At 43.4% G+C, this 20,603-nt stretch overlaps 1 protein-coding gene across 2 annotated transcripts in view; it reads right to left on the reverse strand.

Moving 5' to 3' along the window:
• Window positions 1-607: 607 nt before the first annotated feature.
• LOC116036699 (retinal guanylyl cyclase 2-like) overlaps window positions 608-20,603 on the reverse strand; it is a 22,959-nt gene continuing 2,963 nt past the window's right edge. The window contains exons 4-24 of one of the 2 annotated variants that reach the window (XR_004895581.1): window positions 19,399-19,541; window positions 19,083-19,238; window positions 16,435-16,584; window positions 15,553-15,772; window positions 15,168-15,243; window positions 11,827-11,911; window positions 11,407-11,523; window positions 11,059-11,142; window positions 10,577-10,753; window positions 7,977-8,130; window positions 7,508-7,651; window positions 7,267-7,415; window positions 6,658-6,821; window positions 5,444-5,567; window positions 5,297-5,365; window positions 4,548-4,722; window positions 4,165-4,263; window positions 3,985-4,070; window positions 1,124-1,209; window positions 846-1,022; window positions 608-624 (exon numbers count right to left, since the gene is read on the reverse strand). Coding sequence is in view for 1 of the 2 variants with exons in the window: in XM_035994107.1 (XP_035850000.1) it covers window positions 938-1,022; window positions 1,124-1,209; window positions 3,985-4,070; window positions 4,165-4,263; window positions 4,548-4,722; window positions 5,297-5,365; window positions 5,444-5,567; window positions 6,658-6,821; window positions 7,267-7,415; window positions 7,508-7,651; window positions 7,977-8,130; window positions 10,577-10,753; window positions 11,059-11,142; window positions 11,407-11,523; window positions 11,827-11,911; window positions 15,168-15,243; window positions 15,553-15,772; window positions 16,435-16,584; window positions 19,083-19,238; window positions 19,399-19,541 (2,543 nt within the window). In the remaining variant the exon portion in view is untranslated. Of the gene's footprint in view, window positions 625-845; window positions 1,023-1,123; window positions 1,210-3,984; window positions 4,071-4,164; window positions 4,264-4,547; window positions 4,723-5,296; window positions 5,366-5,443; window positions 5,568-6,657; window positions 6,822-7,266; window positions 7,416-7,507; window positions 7,652-7,976; window positions 8,131-10,576; window positions 10,754-11,058; window positions 11,143-11,406; window positions 11,524-11,826; window positions 11,912-15,167; window positions 15,244-15,552; window positions 15,773-16,434; window positions 16,585-19,082; window positions 19,239-19,398; window positions 19,542-20,603 lie in introns of those variants that run through there. The other variant, XM_035994107.1, reaches the window with a different exon arrangement.

A 20,603-nucleotide genomic window follows, 5' to 3' on the forward strand; every position in this document is an offset into this window, starting at 1 on the left:
TCTTCAGAAGAGGTCATTATCTTCACTCGAGTTTCTGCGCCTGAAAGTCACCGGAAGACACAATCTTCTGAGAAATCCAGACAGAGTTGTGTGGAGCTGATGGTCTTAATTAGCTTTGTAGCAACTCATTTGGCTTGAATGTAACGGATGTTCGCTATTATAAAAAAGTTACACACTACAGCTTTAAACTGCTGTTGTTGAAGCTGCCTGTGAAATCCCAGCGTAAAGCTCAGTGACACAAGAGCTTTGTTGTTATTGTTGATTTTTTATTGTTGATTTTTTAAGTTTTTTAAGTGTGTGGGACCTGTGACCTCCCCTTTCCTGCCCCAGCTGTTAGCAACCCTGGCCCGACCCCCCTCTCGACCTGGGCTGCGTAGCTGAGTCGATCAATGCCAGTTAACCCTTTCAAACACAAAGTTAACCCTATCAACCCTGAAACAAAAAATCAATAACTTTACTTACAACCACAGTGAGTCTGTGAAATGATTACTGATTATTAGAAAATGATAACTGCAGCAGAATCTGACGACATTCATTCTTTAACAGTCTCACAGGGGACATTCAGAAGTGTTTCCCAGAATGCACTGCACTGTGTCAGTCACAACAGCATGAAAAGGTTTTGGTAGTGTTATTACTTACTTTGACTTTAACATATTATTACTGTTTAATGTGTGAAGGGACATTGACCAATCATAGCTGACTTTCTTCTGTCTACAAACAGGAAGTAAAATCATCATCCAATCAGAACTCCTTTCAGGTTTCACATCGGCGGAAAACTTCTCACCAGCATGTCCTTTAAAGAAAAGTCCTGAGGTAGTGTGTGTACTGTGTGTGTGTGTGTGTGTGTGTGTGTGTGTGTGTGTGTGTGTGTGTGTGTGTGTGTGTGTGTATTTGTGTGCGTGTGCGTGCCTGCGCATGTGAATGCATGCGTGTGTAATCATTTCTTTATCATCTTCTGTCGGTCCAGAAACTTTTGTCTTCTTTCAACTGGAACCTCGTCCAGACTGATCCCATGACCCGACCTGAGAGACAGAGAGCATAGATAATATTAAAATAATAATAATAATAATAATAACTGGTGTTTTGTGTGTCAGTGTGTGTGTGTAGATGTGTGTGTTCTTACCCTCCGGTGAGGTCTGGAGGAACAGGAAGTGGACTATCGAAGCCGTCTCTCCCCATCAGCCAATACGTGTCCACTGTTCCTTTCACCTGCACAAACATTTCAATCAATCTCAGGATGAACTCATGATATCTGTTTATGGAGATAATCTCAGGATGAGTTCATAATATCTGTTCATGGAGATAACCCCTCAGCAGAGTCTGTGAAGAAGGAGCCCACCAGAAGAAGCCTGTGGTCTTGATGAAGCACTCTGAGAAGCATTGGCAAGATCAAAGGTAACGGTGGAAAGGCATAGAGAAGCCCCAATAGGAACATGAAAATAAGCATCCTTCAAATCAGCGGATGTGAACCATTCCTCTCTGGCAACAGCACGAACAACATCTGCTGTGCTCCACATATGGAACAGCAACACTTTCCAAAATTCTTTGAGTCCCTTCAGATCCAGAACTGGGCAAAGCCCGCCACATTTCTTCTGGACCAGAACGTAAATCGAATAGAACCCCCCTGGCTGTGACAGGGGGTCCACCTGCTCTATTGCACCCTTGATCAGGAGGGAGGATACCTCCTGTTCCAGGGCAAAGGTTTTTGCCAGGTCACTAATGGTCATTTTGACCCGTCTGAAGGATGGGTAGCCCTGGGCTAAGGTGGAAACCACCCAGGGATCCAAAGCATGAGTTGCCCAGCAGGTGAGCTGCTGCTGGGAGAAACGTCCGACTGAAGAGAGACAGCTGGGTCGCAGCCTTTGTAGTGCGAAAAAATCTTCAACTCCGACCTTAATCGCAAGGCTACAAGCAGCAAGCTTGTAATAGCAGGGCTCCAGACTAACTTTTTGCCTTGGTCGCACTGGTGCGCCTAACTTTTTTTATTTAGGTGCACCAGCACAAAATTTAGGTGCACCCAAATTTTTCCTCACGTTACCATTAACGCCACAATTTCAAGGTCACCTTTTTATCATGCTCCATATACATTCATATATATATATATTATGTCAATTATTTTAAACAAGAATAAGAAGTTGGTACATTTTTTTTTATTATTTGAAACAAAATTATACTGTACTCAAAGTCTTATAGCAGGTCCCCCCCTCTCTGTCCCATGCCCCCCCCTCGCTGTCAAATGCCCCTCAGAGGGCCAACACCTGTAATCTGGCCTTCTTCCCCTTTGGCCTTGGCTAAACCAGCTGGCCATACTCCCTAGCATCAAATTCTCCAAACTGCTCCACACTGATTCTTATCAGATCTTCCACTAGTCCAGGACTATAAATCATATCTCTGTACACTATACAAAATATATATCTCTATCTTTAATATGTATATTTTTACAAAGTGGGCTAACTGTTCAGTTTTAAGTCAAAGCCACTTTCACAAGCTCTTTTATTAAAACAGATGTGATTAAAATAAAATGCAAAGACAGGGTTTCCTGCCCAATTTGAAAATATACAGCTGCAACACATGTAAATTATCTGAAATAAATAGCCTGGGATATATTTAAAAAATATATATATCTCTGAGAAAGCTCCTTCACTGGTTTTCAACAACAATAACAGAGCCAGATAGCCCAGTAGGTCATATAGGGACAGAGAGGGGGAGAGAGGGGGAGTACGATGGACTGAAGCGTATGCTACTCACAGAGTACCGTCCAGCACGGGTCGAATGCGCTTTGGCGGGTCAGCGGCATTACATACGTCTTGTGTATGAAATGTCTGTATCGTCCCTGGCTGCGCTGCATTTTTATGAACTATGATAATGTGGCCGTGGGTCACATCTCTCGCCCAGGTCCAGCAGGCTCCGTCTCACGCTATTACTCAACCAGCTGAAGTTAGTTCCATTCAATAACTTCTTCTGTGTTTTTCGCCGTGGCGGCCGCAATAACAGAGAGTTACCAGCAAAAACACTGGTACCAATACAGGTTTTCCTCTCATACTTAACAATATACAGCTGTGTTAATAACAATTACAACTGTAGACAAATGTCAGCAGTGTGGACCGGCGGCGCTGTGTGTCTCTTCATGTTGCAGGTGAGCCGTGTGTGAGTGAATGAGGGAGGGCTGCATGGAGGAGAGATCCAATCACAGGCACGGCTTTACAGAAGAAATGGGTCACGTAACGCAACATTAAACCATATCGATATAAACGACGTCGCTTCGTTAGTGGAGAGGCAGCGGATGCAAGGACGTTAGGTGCACCGGTGCGACCTAGGAAAAATCGTAGTCGCACCCTTACAAATTTTGGTTGCATATGCGACCAAATTGGTCGCACTCTAGAGCCCTGAATAGTATAATCAATAGTATACAATTTCAGCTAAAGCTAATGCTTCCACAGATGGCAGACAACTTGCATAGCGAGAAGATGAAAAAGGAATGAGCTCGGCGAAGACACCGGAACTTAATACCTTAGCCAGTGTCACCCCGAGGTCACAGGTGACTTCGTGATATAAATACTCGACCTGCGCATGAGCGAGACGGAAGATATTCAGTGTTAAGCACTGCCTCTGGCGGTCAGTAAGGATGAAATAAAATATGTCATAGAACTCCCTGCAGTAATACAAACATTAACCATCATTGTGGCATAACTTACACCGAAGGAATCAATAAATACATAACAAATAATAACTAAGGTCTGATGTTTCCTAATTACAAAATAATTAAGATCAGTGTATATGATGGAATAGTGGCATTAAATGTGCCACCAAATTAGGGCTTTTACTGCCAAACATTTTTCCATGGGGGCATGCCTGCAATCCCTCAAGTTTGGTCTTTTCTGACTGTTGATACCAGAGACAGCAGATGTCTGAGCAGCAGATTGTACCTCAGAATCAGAAATCACCCTACCCTAACCCAGGTGTAAAGTCCAGGATGTAAGTTACCTGGGCCTTTCTGGTCTCTATGTGGTACCCCGCTTTGAGGCTGGTCAGGACCTTCACTGTGCTCAGACTGATGTGGATCCTGTAGGCTGGAGGAGCAACATCACTTATTAGGGTTAGGGTTAACACCAACAGAAGATCTATATTTCAGAATAAATTACTGATTTTTTATTTTCTACTCACGCAGTCCGGAGGATTCCATGAGTGAGGCCGTGGTCACTGTGTCTCCAAACAGACAATACCTGGGCATTGTGAGACCGACAACACCTGCCACCACTGGACCTTTAGACACAGAGAGAGAGAGAGACAGGTAAGAGAGACAGGTCATACCAATCTGCCAAAAAACATATTTGAATTTAAAACTTGAGAAACATAGAGAGAGAGGCCGAGAGAGAGGTCATGCTCACATGAGCTACTGAAACCTTTGTTGTTTAACTAGAAAAGTAATTTTTAAACCTGGAATAAACCTAGATACCTTTACAAAGACAAAAGGTTTATACCAATTACACTATTTCCAATCACACATCAGTGTGTGTGTGTGTGTGTGTGTGTGTGTGTGTGTGTACCTGAGTGCAGTCCGATGCGTATCTTGACTTTGATCTCCGGCATGTGTTTGATCTTAAATTCTCCGATTGAGTGCAGCAGTTCCAGAGACATGTTGGCCACTTCTCCTGCGTGCCGATTCCCGTTTCTGTTGGGGATACCTGAAGCCACCATGTAGGCGTCTCCGATTGTTTCTACCTGCAAACACAACACAGTTTCAGTCTGTCAGTCGGCACAGTATATAAATAAAAATAAAACACCAGTACAAAAGCCACAATGGAAGTGACTGACAATGCAGCAGTGTCAGCTGACAAAATAAAGAGCATTTCCAAATCTCTGCACAGTTTATAAACAGTGCCCTCAATCAGCTTTATAAACTGTGCCCACGGATGCACTCAAATTTCATTTTTTCTACACAGCAGCTAATGAGGTGGACCATTCTGCTAACCCTAGCTCCCAGGGATTTAAGATTTAATTTTCTAATTTGACAATATAACTTGTGACACCACTGGGGTGTAGTCTAAGGGGTATGGCTGTAGGTAGTTATAATTGGTTTTGTTTAAAAATGCTAAATTTTCTGGTTTATTGTTGTTTGGAAGACCCTAACCATCTGTCTGTAGTTTCTTCAGAAAATTTAAAGCTCTACATATATTTTTAATAAAACTCAGCTTACAACGGATGTTGAAACTGAGAGAAAGACGAGTTCATTTATTTGGCTTCATATGGACAAAAAAAAGTTAAAAGTCATTACGAATGTGCTTTAAGTTTTTACCTTGTAGACGTCATGGCGCGCTATGATGGCATCAAACATCGTGTAGAGATCGTTTAGTAGGTCGACCACCTACACACAAACACACACACACACAGTGTCAGTAATGTTAGCAGACAGATGATCACCAGGTGTTTGAACAGTTTGTACCTCGATGGGTTCACTGAGAAATGAGATGGTTGTAAATCCGACGATGTCGCTGAAGTAAAGAGTGCAGTCGGAATAATGTTCAGGCTGGACCGGCTTCCCTTTCTTCAGAGCCTGAGCCACGGACCTGAAACACACACACACACAGACGTTTTTTGCAAGATTTAGAAAGTACACATCCACCCATCTTTGTTCTGCTCTGAGCCTTTCGTAGTATTAAATAAACCTGCTGGTTTGATGTATTTTGGTACTGCGGTTCACGTGTGGTTCTATCCTTTATGTGTTAGGGTTAGGGTTTCCACCCCAGAGTAAACGATGACTCAACAGCTCCTGATGGATGTTCAGACAACTATCACTGGAATACTTTGGTACTGAAGAGATGTCTGATTTCTGAGTGGAAATCTGGATGATATTTCTGGATGGACATCAAAGAGAAAGATGAAGTCAAACTGATGTCAATGATACAACATGTGTTTCCTGTCTGTCTGTCTGAACAGGTGAGACTGTGAGCTCTGTGTTTCCTGTCTGTCTGTCTGTCTGTCTGTCTGAACAGGTGAGACTGTGAGCTCTGTGTTTCCTGTCTGTCTGTCTGAACAGGTGAGACTGTGAGCTCTGTGTTTCCTGTCTGTCTGTCTGTCTGTCTGTCTGAACAGGTGAGACTGTGAGCTCTGTGTTTCCTGTCTGTCTGTCTGAACAGGTGAGACTGTGAGCTCTGTGTTTCCTGTCTGTCTGTCTGAACAGGTGAGACTGTGAGCTCTGTGTTTCCTGTCTGTCTGTCTGAACAGGTGAGACGCTGAGCTCTGTGTTTCCTGTCTGTCTGTCTGAACAGGTGAGACTGTGAGCTCTGTGTTTCCTGTCTGTCTGTCTGTCTCAACAGGTGAGACTGTGAGCTCTGTGTTTCCTGTCTGTCTGTCTGTTGGTCTGTCTGAACAGGTGAGACTGTGAGCTCTGTGTTTCCTGTCTGTCTGTCTGTCTGTCTGAACAGGTGAGACTGTGAGCTCTGTGTTTCCTGTCTGTCTGTCTGTCTGAACAGGTGAAACTGTGAGCTCTGTGTTTCCTGTCTGTCTGTCTGTCTGTCTGTCTGTCTGTCTTTCTCAACAGGTGAGACCGTGAGCTCTGTGTTTTGAGGCGAGGGTTAGGGTTAGTAGAACTGTAATCTTTGCTAACATTTCTAAAATAATGATTAAAGTTTCAGTTTTAATTCAAAAGGGTCTTACTTTGGCAGCAGCTGTCCGATCAGCTTATCGGTCTTTTGTCTCTCAATCTCCAGTTCGTCAGTTCGTTCTCTGATCAGGTCCTCCAGGTTGGAACTGTACTGCTCCAACATCCGCAGCATCGAGTCGATGATGTTCGCCCTCTTCCCTTTGTTAATGCCCCGAAACTGCAAGCAGGGGGAAAACACAGGATAAAAATCTGATAAATTACAGGACAAAACACAGGACACACAGGAGACAAAACACAGGACAAAACACAGGACACACAGGAGACAAAACACAGGACAAAACACAGGACACACAGGAGACAAAACACAGGACAAAACACAGGACACACAGGACACACAGGAGACAAATGCAGGATAATCACGGGACAAAACACAGGACACACATGGGACAAAACTCTGATAAAACCTGGGACAAAACAAGGGACAAAAATCTACAAAAAAACTGATCAGAAAATGCCGTCTCACCTGTTTAAAAAAATGCCGTCTCACCTATTTAAAAAATGCCGTCTCACCTGTTTAAAAAATGCCGTCTCACCTGTTTAAAAAATGCCGTCTCACCTGTTTAAAAAATGCCGTCTCACCTGTTTAAAAAATGCCGTCTCACCTGTTTGAAGATGTGGTCGAAGCCGGGCCTCTGACTCGGCTCTTCGCTCCAACAGTCGTTCATCAGACTGAGACACTCAGCCGGAGCTTCATCCACCGAGACTATTGGTCTGCAGAGAGGGGGGGGGTGCTTCAGATGCTCCACGATCTCTGAAAGACAAGGAGAGAGACAGACAGGTTAGACAGACAGACAGGTTAGACAGGCAGGCAGACAAACAGACAGACAGACAGGCCTGTCTCACCCTGGGCAGGCATATCCATCATGGCGTAAGGCAGCGTTCGTGAGATCACTTCCTGTATGATGATGGCGAAACTGAAAACGTCTCCAGAAAATGAACCGCCTTGGACTGGATTCCTCAAGAGCTCTGGAGCCGTCCACAGCAGCTCTGAGAGACAGACAGGTGGAGAGACAGGTAGAGAGTGAGACATACAGACAAGTAGATAGACAGACAGGTGGAGAGACAGACAGGTAGAGAGTGAGACAGACAGGCTACAGACAGACAGGCAGACAGACAGGTAGAGACAGTGTCTATAAAATATTTGACATGATTCCTGTTCTAAATGTCTAAATGTTTTGTGTGATTCAGCAGCAGAAACTCTTTAATAAGGAAACACACCTTCAGCTTCATATCTCAGACAGAAACTCTTAACCTTCATATTTTAGTCATATTTTTAACAATTTTGACTTGCAATCATCGTTAAAGTTTTCACCTTGCGGGTCCTGGGGAAGGCTGATGTTCTCAGAATGAAGGATCATGAGAAGTCCATAGTCTGTGATTTTCAGAACGAAGCGTCCGTCGACTAAACAGTTTGTGGACTTCAGACGGCCGTGACTCAACCCTCGGAGATGAAGGTACTTCATCCCCTGAAACAGAAAACTGCATTTATTTTTGTTAAAGAACAGTGAAAGTCAGACAAGAAGTTCCTGTGTGATGGACAGATGTAGGCACTCAACCGGGTGTAAGATTTGACGCTCAGCTCACATTCGATTCCCACTTTAAACATCTTTGCAAGATCCCCTTCTACCACCTCAAGAACATTACGTCCCACACTCTGTCTGTCAGATGCTTAAAAACTGGTCCACGCCTTTGTCTCCTTAAAGACAACATATCCAAAAAAGTGCAGCTAGGATCCTAATGAAGATACAAAAGTACGACCATATCAAACCCATCCTTCACTCACTCCACTGGCTTCCTGTCTCATGCAGGATTGAGTTCAAAATCTCCCTACTCACCCACCAGTGCATCCAAGGCAATGCCCCTCCCTACCTCAAAGAGTTACTCGCACCACAAACCTCTTTACATAACCTCCGCTTGGTTCCTCTCCGCCTCGGCTTTGACAGTGTTGGAATGTAACTAAGTACATCTACTCCAGTACTGTACTTCAGTCCAAATGTTGAAGTACTTGTCCTTTACTTGAGTCTTTTCTTTTTATGCCACTTTCTACTTCTACTCCGCTACATTTCAGAGAGAAATTTTGTACTTTTTAATCCACTACATTCATCTGACAGCTGTTCGCCATCCAGTCCTTAATGGAAGACAAACATTTGAGCTGTACTGACACTTTGTTTGTCTCTTCTGGATTAAAAAAACATACAGCTGGATGTCATCAGCATAGAAATGATAATAGATATCTCCAAATTGCCTATCTTTGTGGCCTAGGGGAAGCGTATACAAAGTAAATAAAATCGGACATAACACAGAGCTCTGATGCACCCCAGAAGAAAGGGCAGCAGTTTCAGAGAGACAGGGACCAAATTTTGGAAATAAAAGGCATCTTGGAGATAGGCCTATAGTTTGCAAGAGTTGATGGATCCAGATTGGTTTTCTTCAATATTGGCTGAACAACTGCATGTTTAAAATACGATGGGTCACAACCAGTTTGCAGAGAGCAGTTGATTATAAAGAGCACACAAGTACTCACAGACCCAAGGACATTTTTAAATAAGGAAGTTGGTATAACATCTACCGGGCTTAAGGAAGATTTCATACTGCTCACCAAGTCAGTGAGTTCTAGCAGTGAAATAGGAGCAAAACGATTCAAAATTGATGGCCAAGTAAAATGAACAGAACAGGCAGTAGCAGTGGAGACGATGCTATTCCTGACATCTCTGATCTTATTTTCAAAGAAAAATAGAAAGTCACTGCAGTCCTTATTTGAAAACAGGAGCAGGATTGACAATGTTGTTGACGGTGTCAAAAAGGATTTTGGGGTCACGCTTGCTGGAAGAAATAGGGTTAGAAAAGTAAGATGTCCACGCCTCCTTAACCATGTTATTATACCATATTATTATATTCAGATCATAGTTATGTGTGATGGATCCGGTGAACATGAAGCTTGGTGGTTTTCCACTGTTGTTCAGCCCTCCAACATATACGCCAAAAACAGGAAGTGGAGTCATTTAACCATGGGAATGAGTTGACAGAGGGAACAAGTCGCATTTTACCTGGAGACACTTCATCCAAAACTGATGAGAAATATGTGTTGAATGAGTGGACCAGACAATTAATGTCAGCATGAGAAGACAACACTGCACTTTGGTCAAAAGCTGCAGAAAACCTTTCAGCTGAGAAGCAATTTAAGATGCGAGAACAGCTAATACGTTTACTGGGCTGTAAATCTAAATTAAAAGACAGGTTGAATAAAATGCAGTCATGGTCAGTAACGTGCAGCTCCTCAGAGCAAATAGAGTCAAGATTAAGACCAAGTGTAAAAACAAGGTCCAAAGTATGACCGACACATGTTGGATCAAATTAAAAGACTCAGTGACATTAAGAAAATCCACAGCAAAGGTGCAAGACATGTCATCGACGTGAATATTAAAATCACCAACCATAACCACTTTTTCCAACCCAATAATGATAATAATGAGGAAAGACCACTGAATTCAGACATAAAATAACTGTTTGAACCAGGGGGCCGATACACACAATAAAATGGATTAGAACTACCAACTTTGGTCAGCTGTAGTTCAAATGATGAAAAAATCCCAATGGTTACTGTCCGACTTTGAAAGCAGTTTTTATACACAACCGTGAGCCCGAGGTCCTGGGAGTAATGAAAAGACAACGGTCTGGTGTCTGACAACGGGTCAGTAGTAGTATTAGTATTAGTAGTAGGGTCAGTAATAGTAGTAGTATTAGTAGTAGAGTTAGTAGTAGTTAACAGGATGTTTGTATCACTAGGAGTAGAATTGTTAGTAGTAATATTACCTTGATGAGGATGCAGCGAGTACTTGAACATCCAGTCCAGTCTCATGTCTCCGTCATGGTCAGGGTTAGTAGTATTAGTATTAGTAGTAATAGTATTACCTTGATGAGGTCCATTAGCAGCGAGGACTTGAACATCCAGTCCAGCCTCATGTCTCCGTCAGCCAGCAGGTCGGCCAGACTCCCCCGAGGACAATGTTCCACCACCAGAGCAAAGATCCCCGAGTCCACGAACAATCCCACATAAAGGTTTGTGTTCTCGTGTCGCATCTCCCTCAGCTGCACACACACAGGGAAATATAATGGTAAATATATTCACTTCACTGTCTATATGTATATGTATGTATATATCATATTCATCTTTAAACTGTCAGAATATAAATATATAAACTGTCAGAGTATTAATCTATATACTGTCAACATATTGATCTATAAACTGTGAAAATATAAATCAATTTGATGTCTTACACAGCAACTTACTATGTATTTTATGTTTAGCATGCTTTTATTTTCTTACAGAATATAATAGTTACAGTTTTTAATGTTTTATGTAAAGTGAAATGTGCTCTAAATAAACTTTGTACATAGCTGAAAAGACTCCGAGTGTTTTGATTCACAGCTGTTATCTTCCTTTCAACGGGGATCTTCTTCAGCCAAACCCAGTCGCCCTGGCAACAACACAACCAATCAGAGCACACCATCAGTAAGTCAGTCAGACAGAGAGACAGGCAGGCAGGCAGACAGACATACAAACAGATAGACAGACACAGACACACAGACAGACACACAGACAGGCTGACAGACACACAGACACACAGACAGGCCGACAGACACACAGACACACAGACAGGCCGACAGACACACAGACAGACACACAGACACACAGACAGGCTGACAGACGCACAGACAGGCCGACAGACAGACAGGTGTACCTCCAGGATTCCGATGTTGGAGCTCTCAGGTGACGTCAGGATGTAACTTCGAGCGATCGAACGCATCGGCGTTTTTATTTCCAAAAGACTCCTCATGATCGACTCATCGTTCAGTTTCTACAAAAACAACAACACCAACAACAACACCAACAACGCCATCAACGACAAAATGTCTCCAACAACTAAAGACAAACATCATCAGCACTTCAGTGTTCATCACCAGGACGTTAACACGTCCACTTCAAACTGAAAAACAGGCCGCTAAATTCTGGAGATTTTCATTCTGAAACTGTAAAAACATCTGCAGACTCTGTTTGGGTCAGATCTCTGTGTACTGGGTCAAAACAAGAATCAAAAAAGCATAAAAAAAACTGAAAAGCTTTAAAAAAACAAAGGAACCTTAAGGAAACAGTTTCTGACCTTCTTGCTGACTTGAGTGTCGATGAAGACGATGTCGTCCAGAGTCAGAACCATTTTGGTCGTGTTCGCTCTTCTCCTGTAAGTCCTGAACACAGATTATTGTTATGAGTGTGTCTGTGTGTGTGTGTGTCTGTGTGTGTGTGTGTCTGTGTGTGTGTGTGTGTGTGTGTGTGTGTGTGTGTGTGTGTGTGTCAATCATTCTCAAACCCCAAACAACTGTTCTCCATCTTCCCTAACCTCCTTGACTCCTCCTCCCTTCCCTCCTCCTTTCTACCAATCCACTTTGTCAACTATTTTGTAAAAAAGATAGATGACATATGCTCTTCATTCTCCACTTCCTGAAATCATCTTTCCATCCATCACGTCCAGTACTCTTTCACCCCTCTATCTCCAAATCTAATTCTTACTTTGATTACCTCCGCCCGCCCAACCACCTGCCCCCGTGGGTTAGGGTTGATCCTATCCCTTCTCACCTTCTCCAGTCCATTGCTCCGGACCTCCTTCCTTTCCTCACCCATCTCATTAACATCTCCTTGTCAACTGGCTGTTTCCCCGATGCTCTCAAAGAGGCAAGAGTGACCCCACTACTCAAAAAACCCACACTCAACATGTCTGAGGTGAAATTACAGACCCGTCTCCCTTCTTCCATTTCTATCTAAAACTCTTGAGCGTGCCATTTATAATCAACTCTCTACCTATCTCCACCAGAACAACCTTCTTGATCCCCACCAGTCTGGCTTCAAGGCTGGCCACTTGACAGAAACTGCCCTGTCACTGAGCACCTTCACATCGCTAGAGCAGCCTCGCTCTCCTCTGTCGTCATCCTTCTGGATCTTTCTGTTGCCTTTGACACAGTGAACACCAGATCCTCATATTGACACTCCAGGATCTGGGTGTCTCAGGCTCTGCGCTCTCATTACTCAAATCTTACCTGGCAGACCACACCTACCGGATAACTTGGAGAGGATCTATCTCAGAACCTTGCCCACTCACAACCAAGGGCGTGGGAAGGGGTGCTGCAGCACCCCCTGTTGGCAGAAGCTGGATTTTATATTTTTTATTTTTTAAATAATTACTAATTCACTGTCTGACATTATTTATATTTTTGTATATCAAATAATGAGGCAAATAGCAAAAAAGGGTTATGGATAGGTTCAAATTTAGCCTACCAAAAATGAACTGTTATAGCTGCTACAGAGGTCAAAGTGAAAGTGAGTCAAGTGACGTGACTCGCTGAGAAGCGAGCAGGCTGAGTCTAGGTGACTGGAACGTTAGTTGTAGAGAAGAATATTTCGCAGAAAAGGATACAAGATTTTTTCTTCCGGCATTGTAATGCAGCTAAAATTAGCAAGATTTCATCTGTAGATGTTACAGTTGATGTTTCCTCGTCCACCGCCGAGGAAAACTGTTAGGCAGCTGAAGAGCCTGAGTCTGAAATAACGTTAGCAAGCAACTCGGCTAACATTAGCAGCACCATCATAGCATCTAACGTTAACTTTACAGAAGGATTTGAAAATCCCTGTCAGCTGAGCAACTTCAGTTATCCTGGAAGGAGGTTCGGGACAGAAACTTTTCAACGGTCTTTTCAGCTGAGATGAGAATGAATGATAAGTTGTTTCTTGTGTCATTTGTTGTGTTAGAGTACCATCTATTGTGCACAATTGGTAACTATCCTGAAATATGGGAATATGTTCAGTTTACTTCCTGTTCATGTGTGGAAAAGAACTACGGTTTACACGCTGGTTCAGTGTCTCCTGAAACTTTGGTTATTCTGCTAAAAGAACAGGTTGTTTTAAAGATAATTCTGTTCCCTGTGAGGACAATCCTGTCAGTACGATTGGTTTCATTGCATATGTTTTGTGTAACAGAAACCGCTGTGACGTGGTTAGGACACATTTACTGTGGAGAAGGCACAAGTTAGGAAATTGTTGGCGAGGTCATTGCAGCCTGCTTATTAGCATATATTTTCAAGCCAAACATCTCTGGTGTGGTTTTAACGATCAGAAAAGTAATTTACCTTAGCTATATACTGAAACAGGCTAATGATGTCAAGTGCGCTTCTGTGATGTTAGGGTGGGTGCAGTGGAGTCGGAGTGGCGAGTGCTGTCGCATAATTGTAGAACTGTGGAATTTGGCTGCCCCAGGACTTTCCTAAAACTTCTCACTCTCACCCATACACTGCACTAAAATTACGTATTTAAAAAAATCCGCTGTCAAAATCCGAAACATTTACTGGGGGGAGAAATCGTCAGATGTCCATTATTTTGTTATTCAGTACCCTTGGTCAAAAATAGGTTCCCGCGCGCCTGCTCACAACCCTCCTCTTCTCTCTATACACCAACTCTCTCGGGTCTGTCATTGATTCACGTCTTTTCCTACCACAGCTACGCAGACGACACCCAACTTATTCTCTCCTTTCCCCAGTCTGAACGCATGTAGCAGCACATATCTCAGCCTGTCTGACTGATATCTCTTCTTGGATGTCCACACACCATCTGAAACTCAACCTCGACAAGACTGAGCTCCTTTTCCTTCCAGGGAAGGGCTCTCCTACCCAAGACCTGACTATAGCTATTGACAACTCTATAGTAGTCCCCACCCAGACTGCTAGAAACCTGGGTGTAACACTTGACGACCAACTCTCCCTCACTGCCAACATCGCTGCAACCACCCGATCATGTAGATACATGCTGCATAACATCAGAAGGATACGTCCCCTTCTAACGCAGAAGGCAGCTCAGGTTCTGGTTCAGGCTCTAGTTATCTCACGCAGCTCGACTTGTCTTCAACCTCCCCAAGTTCTCTCACACTACATCGCTCCCCTCACTGGTTACCAGTTGCTGCCCACATCTGGTTCAAGACACTAGTACTGGTGTACCGCTTCCAGACACTAGCACTTGCATACAGGGCCACGAACAAATCAGGCCCAGTTTCCATGACATGGTCAAATCCTACACCCCAGCTCGCCCACTCTGCTCTGCATCAGCCAACCTGCTGGCTGCCCCCTCACAGTGAGGGACAACTAATCACTCAACCAAATCCCAACTGTTTGCTGTCCTGGCTCCTAAATGGTGGAATGAGCTCCCTGTTGATATCAGGATGGCTGAAAGCCTACGCATCTTCCGCCGCAGACTGAAAATTCATGTGGCTCTTTGTAGTTTGCATTTACTTCTTGCTGTCCAGAGTTTATACCTTTAAGGTTGAAAGCACTTATGGATAAAAGTGTCAGCTAAATAACATGTAATGTAAAAAAAAATGTATGTGTGTGTGTGTGTGTGTGTGTGTGTGTGTGTGTGTGTGTGTGTGTGTGTGTGTGTGTGGTGTGTGTGTTTGTGTGTCACCTGAACCAGTAGATGAAAGCTCCAATCATAGCGCAGAGCACCAGGAAGATGAAGAACATTGTCACAGAGCTCAAACCTGCAGAGAAAAAACAAAAATGAGAAAATAAACTACGCTGACATTATTGTGACAAACAGCAGGGGGAGCTGTTTACCTGACCCCCCAAACCAGGTACGGAGACAAAGTCTCCCCTTTCTGTAGGTCAGTGAACGCACCACAGTCCCCCCCTCCCTGTTGGTCAGTGAACAAACTACAGCCCCTCCTGTAGGTCAGTGAACGCACCACAGTCCCCCCCTCCCTGTTAGTCAGTGAACAAACTACAGCAACCCCTGTAGGTCAGTGAACACTCCACAGTCCCCACCCCTCCCTGTAGGTCAGTGAACGCACCACTACTGCATGCCTCCTCTGGACTAAACCAACAGAAGCTGGCCGTGGGGGGTTTTCCTCCAGGGAAGATGAAGGAGTGACTCAGCGGTCTCAGACCCCCGACCATCCTGTCCGTGTGCGTGGGAGCGAGCGTGTGCGTCGGCACGAAGCGGTCGCCGTTACTGTCCAACACCACGTACCTGGCCTGCAGGCCACGCCCATCTTTACCTCCGTACAACTCCTGAGAGAAGCCATAGAAGAAGAGAGCGTCAGATATTATCAGGGTGGTAACTAATAATACTGGCCGAATGACATTTAAACGAGAACAGGTCCTACATTATTCAGACTAGTGGTGTAATCTGTTTTTTTTTGTAGTGAGTATACTGGGATTATTTCTTCCAGCTTCACACTCAGTCTTTCCAGGGCAACGCGTCCCAGAGCGTCCCAGAGAGAAAACCCCATACGTATTTTGTAACGTTGCCGCGTAGATCATCAGCATCATTTGGCTTATTTTCTGTAGTTTTTGTAACGTTAAAGTCGTCGCCAGTATCAGTCAAAGTAGTAATAGCTTTCAGGGCAGGCTTACGGAAACACTGAAGGAGTGTAGTTTGAGTTTGCTTTTATTTTGTATCTTTAGTAGTAGGTGATTCACGTTAGTTCATTTCTAATTTCCGCGGAGAATGATTGTTCCTAGGTGATTCACAACACAGACAGGGGTAAATTTATGTAGTGTAAAAGTTCTGTCATAAAACAATCGTCGTTACGTATCCTGTCGCTTTTCTAAGTGCGTATACAAAAATCCTAAACCTTTCCCAGTTGGTATACGACGTAAACCTGCGTATCACGTAGACTACACCACTGGTTTAGACAAATGAATTTAATTAAAGGTTAAATGTTTCTGACCTGATTGAAGCCCTGGAAATCAAAGCCTCCATTTGATTGGACGAGCTGATCACCTTTCACCCAGTGCCCGCCCCCTGCCTGACGACGCTCCTCCACCGCCTTAGCAACGAAGTACACCATGTTGAAGATCGTCCCAAAGAACGGAGACACCTGCAGACAAAAGTCAGGCAAAATGAATCACATTTTATTTATAAAAAAACATCCAATATTTTATTATTTTTTATAATTGTTTAAGTGTAGTTGTCCAAACCCCAAAGCTGTTTTTGTGTCAGGGGACTGAAACAAACAACTAACTTTAAAACTAATCCAGTATTAAACCAGGACCAAGCTGCAATGTAACCCTACAGGACTAATGTTCAGCAGCAGTTAGAGTCACTAAAAGTTCTCAGACTCAGATTAAGGATTGGATGAAAATGATTATGCAATTTAATGGGCTGGGGTTAGGGTTGGCCTCCACAGGCCGCCGAGGTAGTATCTGTTGTGTGGTATGTGTTGTGTAGTAGTAGTTGTGTAGTATCTGTTGTGTAGTTTTCCTCAGATTAGGGTGGCACCTAAGCCATGGTTGTAGCTGTCGCCGTGGTCCTGCTCCGCCCCCTCTACTCCCTGCTACGTCTTGTAACGCCCTGCAGTGCCCTGCTACACCATGAACTACTACGACTACCATTTCTTAGTCACTGTTCCATTATCTTTATTATGACTATTATTGCCTGTTCATCACCCCCCCAACCAGCACCGCCAGACACCGCCTACCAAGAGCCTGGGTCTGTCCCAGGTTTCTTCCTAAAAGGAGTTTTTCATCACCACTGTTGCACTGAATGCTTGCTCTTGGGGGAATTACTGGAATTGTTGGATCTTTGTAAATTATAGATATAATATAAATTATTATATATGTGGTCTAGACCTTCTCTATCTGTAAAGTGTGTTGACATAACTCTTGTTATAATTTGATACTATACATAAAATTGAATTAAATTAGTAAGGATTTTAATTTAGTTTGTAGATGTTACTTAGATGGCACCAACATTTGACCTGATCATAATAGATCTGTGTGGCGATTTATGATGCGGGGGGTCTGGGGATCCTCCCCCAGAAAAGTTTGAGTGTTTAACTCTTTATTTCCTGAATTCAGGTGCATTTTTGTGGGATCTATTTCTACCTTTTTCTGAATCAATTTATGCTGGAAATATCTTTATGTAAAGGGAAACATAGGGAACAATTACAAATATTAAAACATAATGGAATATATTGCAGTAAGGCTCTCAGGCATTCTGTATTGCTTTATCTATTTATTCTCCTTTGGATCTACTTTTCTCATTATATCTGAGTCAGCACACATGTAGCTTAATATTAATTTAATTTACTCTTCCCTCCTCTTTTGCATATTTTGTTGAGGAAGTAACCTCCTTGAATGTGCATATGACTATTCACCTCAATGATACATGAATTCATTTTAATGAATTAATAAACCCCTGGACTGTAATATTTCAGATGTTTGAGCAAGATTTCTGCTCATGTCCAAAACTTTGTGCACATTCAAAATATATCCCATCTGTGTTCTCTGAGGTTTGGAGGAGTCGTGATATTTTGACAGTCACTGTATTTCAGAAAGTAATCTACCTGCACCGTAGCCTGCTGTGCATTACGTGATATCTCTGCTGATCCGGTAGATCTCAGACCTCCTGACAGACTCAGAGCCCCGTTTGGGTCTCTGGTCACTGAATGAGACAAAGTTTAGCTAGGGAAGTGGCTGTAGCCTACACTGCTCTACATCGGAGGTGGAAACCCGAAACTACTGCAGAAATACACGGAGCACAAACATGTCCTTTATAAACCTGAAGCTGCACAGACCACGGAAGCCGCGCTGCTCGTCTCTATCAACTTTTCAAAATACATTCGGGGCTACAGTGCCATTAGGGGAGGGGCCGCTCACTGATCCCCCTATATACCTGAAAATCCTAGACATGGTTGTGACCTGCACTTCGTTAGTGCTTTCTGATTAGCCTGTGCTGTGTTTGTATTGAAATAAGAGGCTGCTGCGGCCCACTGTACGGGTTGAGCAGAGGCTGCACAGTTTAACCAGCGGGCAGCGGCCGCACACCAGGCTGCCAGATGGCGTTGCTAAGAACTTAGAATGTAGAACTATTATCAGACGGCCCTCGCGGCCTCGAAACACTGCCGGCCCACCGGGAACAGTCCCGACTCTCCCGACTGCCTCTCCGCCTCTGGTAGTATGTGTTGTGTAGCAGTAGTTGTGTAGTATTAGTTGTGTAGCAGTAGTTGTGTAGTATGTGTTGTGTAGTAGTAGTTGTGTAGTATGAGTTGTGTAGTATTTGTTGTGTAGTATGTGTTGTGTAGTAGTAGTTGTGTAGTAGTTGTATAGTATGTGTTGTGTAGTATTTGTTGTATAGTATGTGTTGTGTAGTAGTTGTATAGTATGTGTTGTGTAGTAGTAGTTGTGTAGTAGTATTTGTGTAGTATTTGTTGTGTATTGACCTCAGTAGCAGCCATAGCAGAGCGAATCTCTCGGGTTATTATGTGTTGTGTAGCGGTAGTTGTGTAGTATTTGTTGTGTAGCAGTAGTTGTGTAGCGGTACTTGTGTAGCAGTAGTTCTGTAGTAGTATTTGTGTAGTATTTGTGTAGTATTGACCTCAGTAGCAGCCACAGCAGAGCGAATCTCTCGGGTTATTTGAGCCTGACGAAAAGCTTCGTAGAAACTCTGGTCCGACGCCATGGTAACGGTCAGCACGGCGCTGTAGGCACGACGAAGCTTCGTGTTATTGGTCAGCTGAGGAAATACTGTGTCCTGATTGGACAGAGGAGGGAAACAGGGAACTTTACTCAGACCGAGGACTTCAGAGATTATTGTTATAATCAGAAAACAGCTTCAGTAAGAAATATAACGTAGTTATCTAAACGTTCTATTGATCTGCAGCCGTTTCAGGAAGTTAAGAATGATTGGTCACCTGGTACGGCATGGCGTACAGCAGGGCGTCATACGGAATAAAGATGTAACCGTCGGAAACCATCCCCATGTCCAAAGCAGCCAATAGGAGCTCTTCCTGATCCTGTCCACCAATCAGGACGGAGCTCATGCACATTATTACCACTGCAAAAAGGAAATTAAAAAGTGATTATCTGCAGATCAAATAATGTTTCTGTGTATGAAAAGGAGTTTTAGATGATCTCTGTGATCTGTAAAGCCCAGTTCAGACCAGCGAGTTGCAACGAGATGAGGTGACACTAGCAGCTAGCTGCAATGGGTCGGTCTGCAGCGTTGCCATAGCAATGTCTCTTTCTTCTATCATATATATATATATATATATATACACATGGATACCGCATTCACCGCTGCTATTCTCTGGAAAGATCATCGACGCAGTCGCCACTTTAGGTCGTACATATAATTTCTGGCTGTATTTCCAACAGATTTTCAAGCAGTTTGCTTCGCTACAGATGCCAGACGTGTATTTATGGCACAGGATACTTGGTTAAATTAAAAATTAGGGTTTTCATACCAAAATACCTTATCTTGTCTAGATGGTAACAGTACACGGCTTTAAGCCTTAAATTAAATTTAAACAGGTGAGATATATAAAAATTCAACCTCCGTACAGTTGTCATGAAGAGGGAAATTATCTAAAGAAACTAAAATATATTACTAATTACTTAAATAAAAATAACTTAGCTTAATTCAGTATCAGGTGAGTCACTTAGCTTAATGTTAGCTTAGAATGTTATTCCATGTTATTCCATGTTGCTTAGTTTCCATCCAAAAGCAGCACAAAAGTCTGTCTTTTTCTCTGAGTCTTTATGGTCACACGGGTCACACGTCCATCCCAAAACAGCGGAGGCACAGACGCATCTCACGAGCCAAATGCTGTATCTACGTATATATACTGTGTCTATGGTCTTCTCTTTGTTGCGTCTAAATATGAAGGTGGATAACGTTAGTGATAGTGAGAAACTTGCTACAGCTGCATTTCTAACTTCTGTTGAAACAGGTCTCTTACGTTCTAAAACCAGCCTCTGGAGACTCCACCAGCTGACTTCTCTATCGGCTGTTGAAACAAGAGACGTCTCTTACGTTCTAAAACCAGCCTCTGGAGACTCCACCAGAGGCTGGTTTGAGTCAAGCTGAGACGGGCCGGTTCGGACCGCTGAAACCTTG

This window comes from Sander lucioperca, chromosome 17 (assembly GCF_008315115.2).
Source record: "Sander lucioperca isolate FBNREF2018 chromosome 17, SLUC_FBN_1.2, whole genome shotgun sequence".
In the NCBI taxonomy this organism is placed as follows: domain Eukaryota; kingdom Metazoa; phylum Chordata; class Actinopteri; order Perciformes; family Percidae; genus Sander; species Sander lucioperca.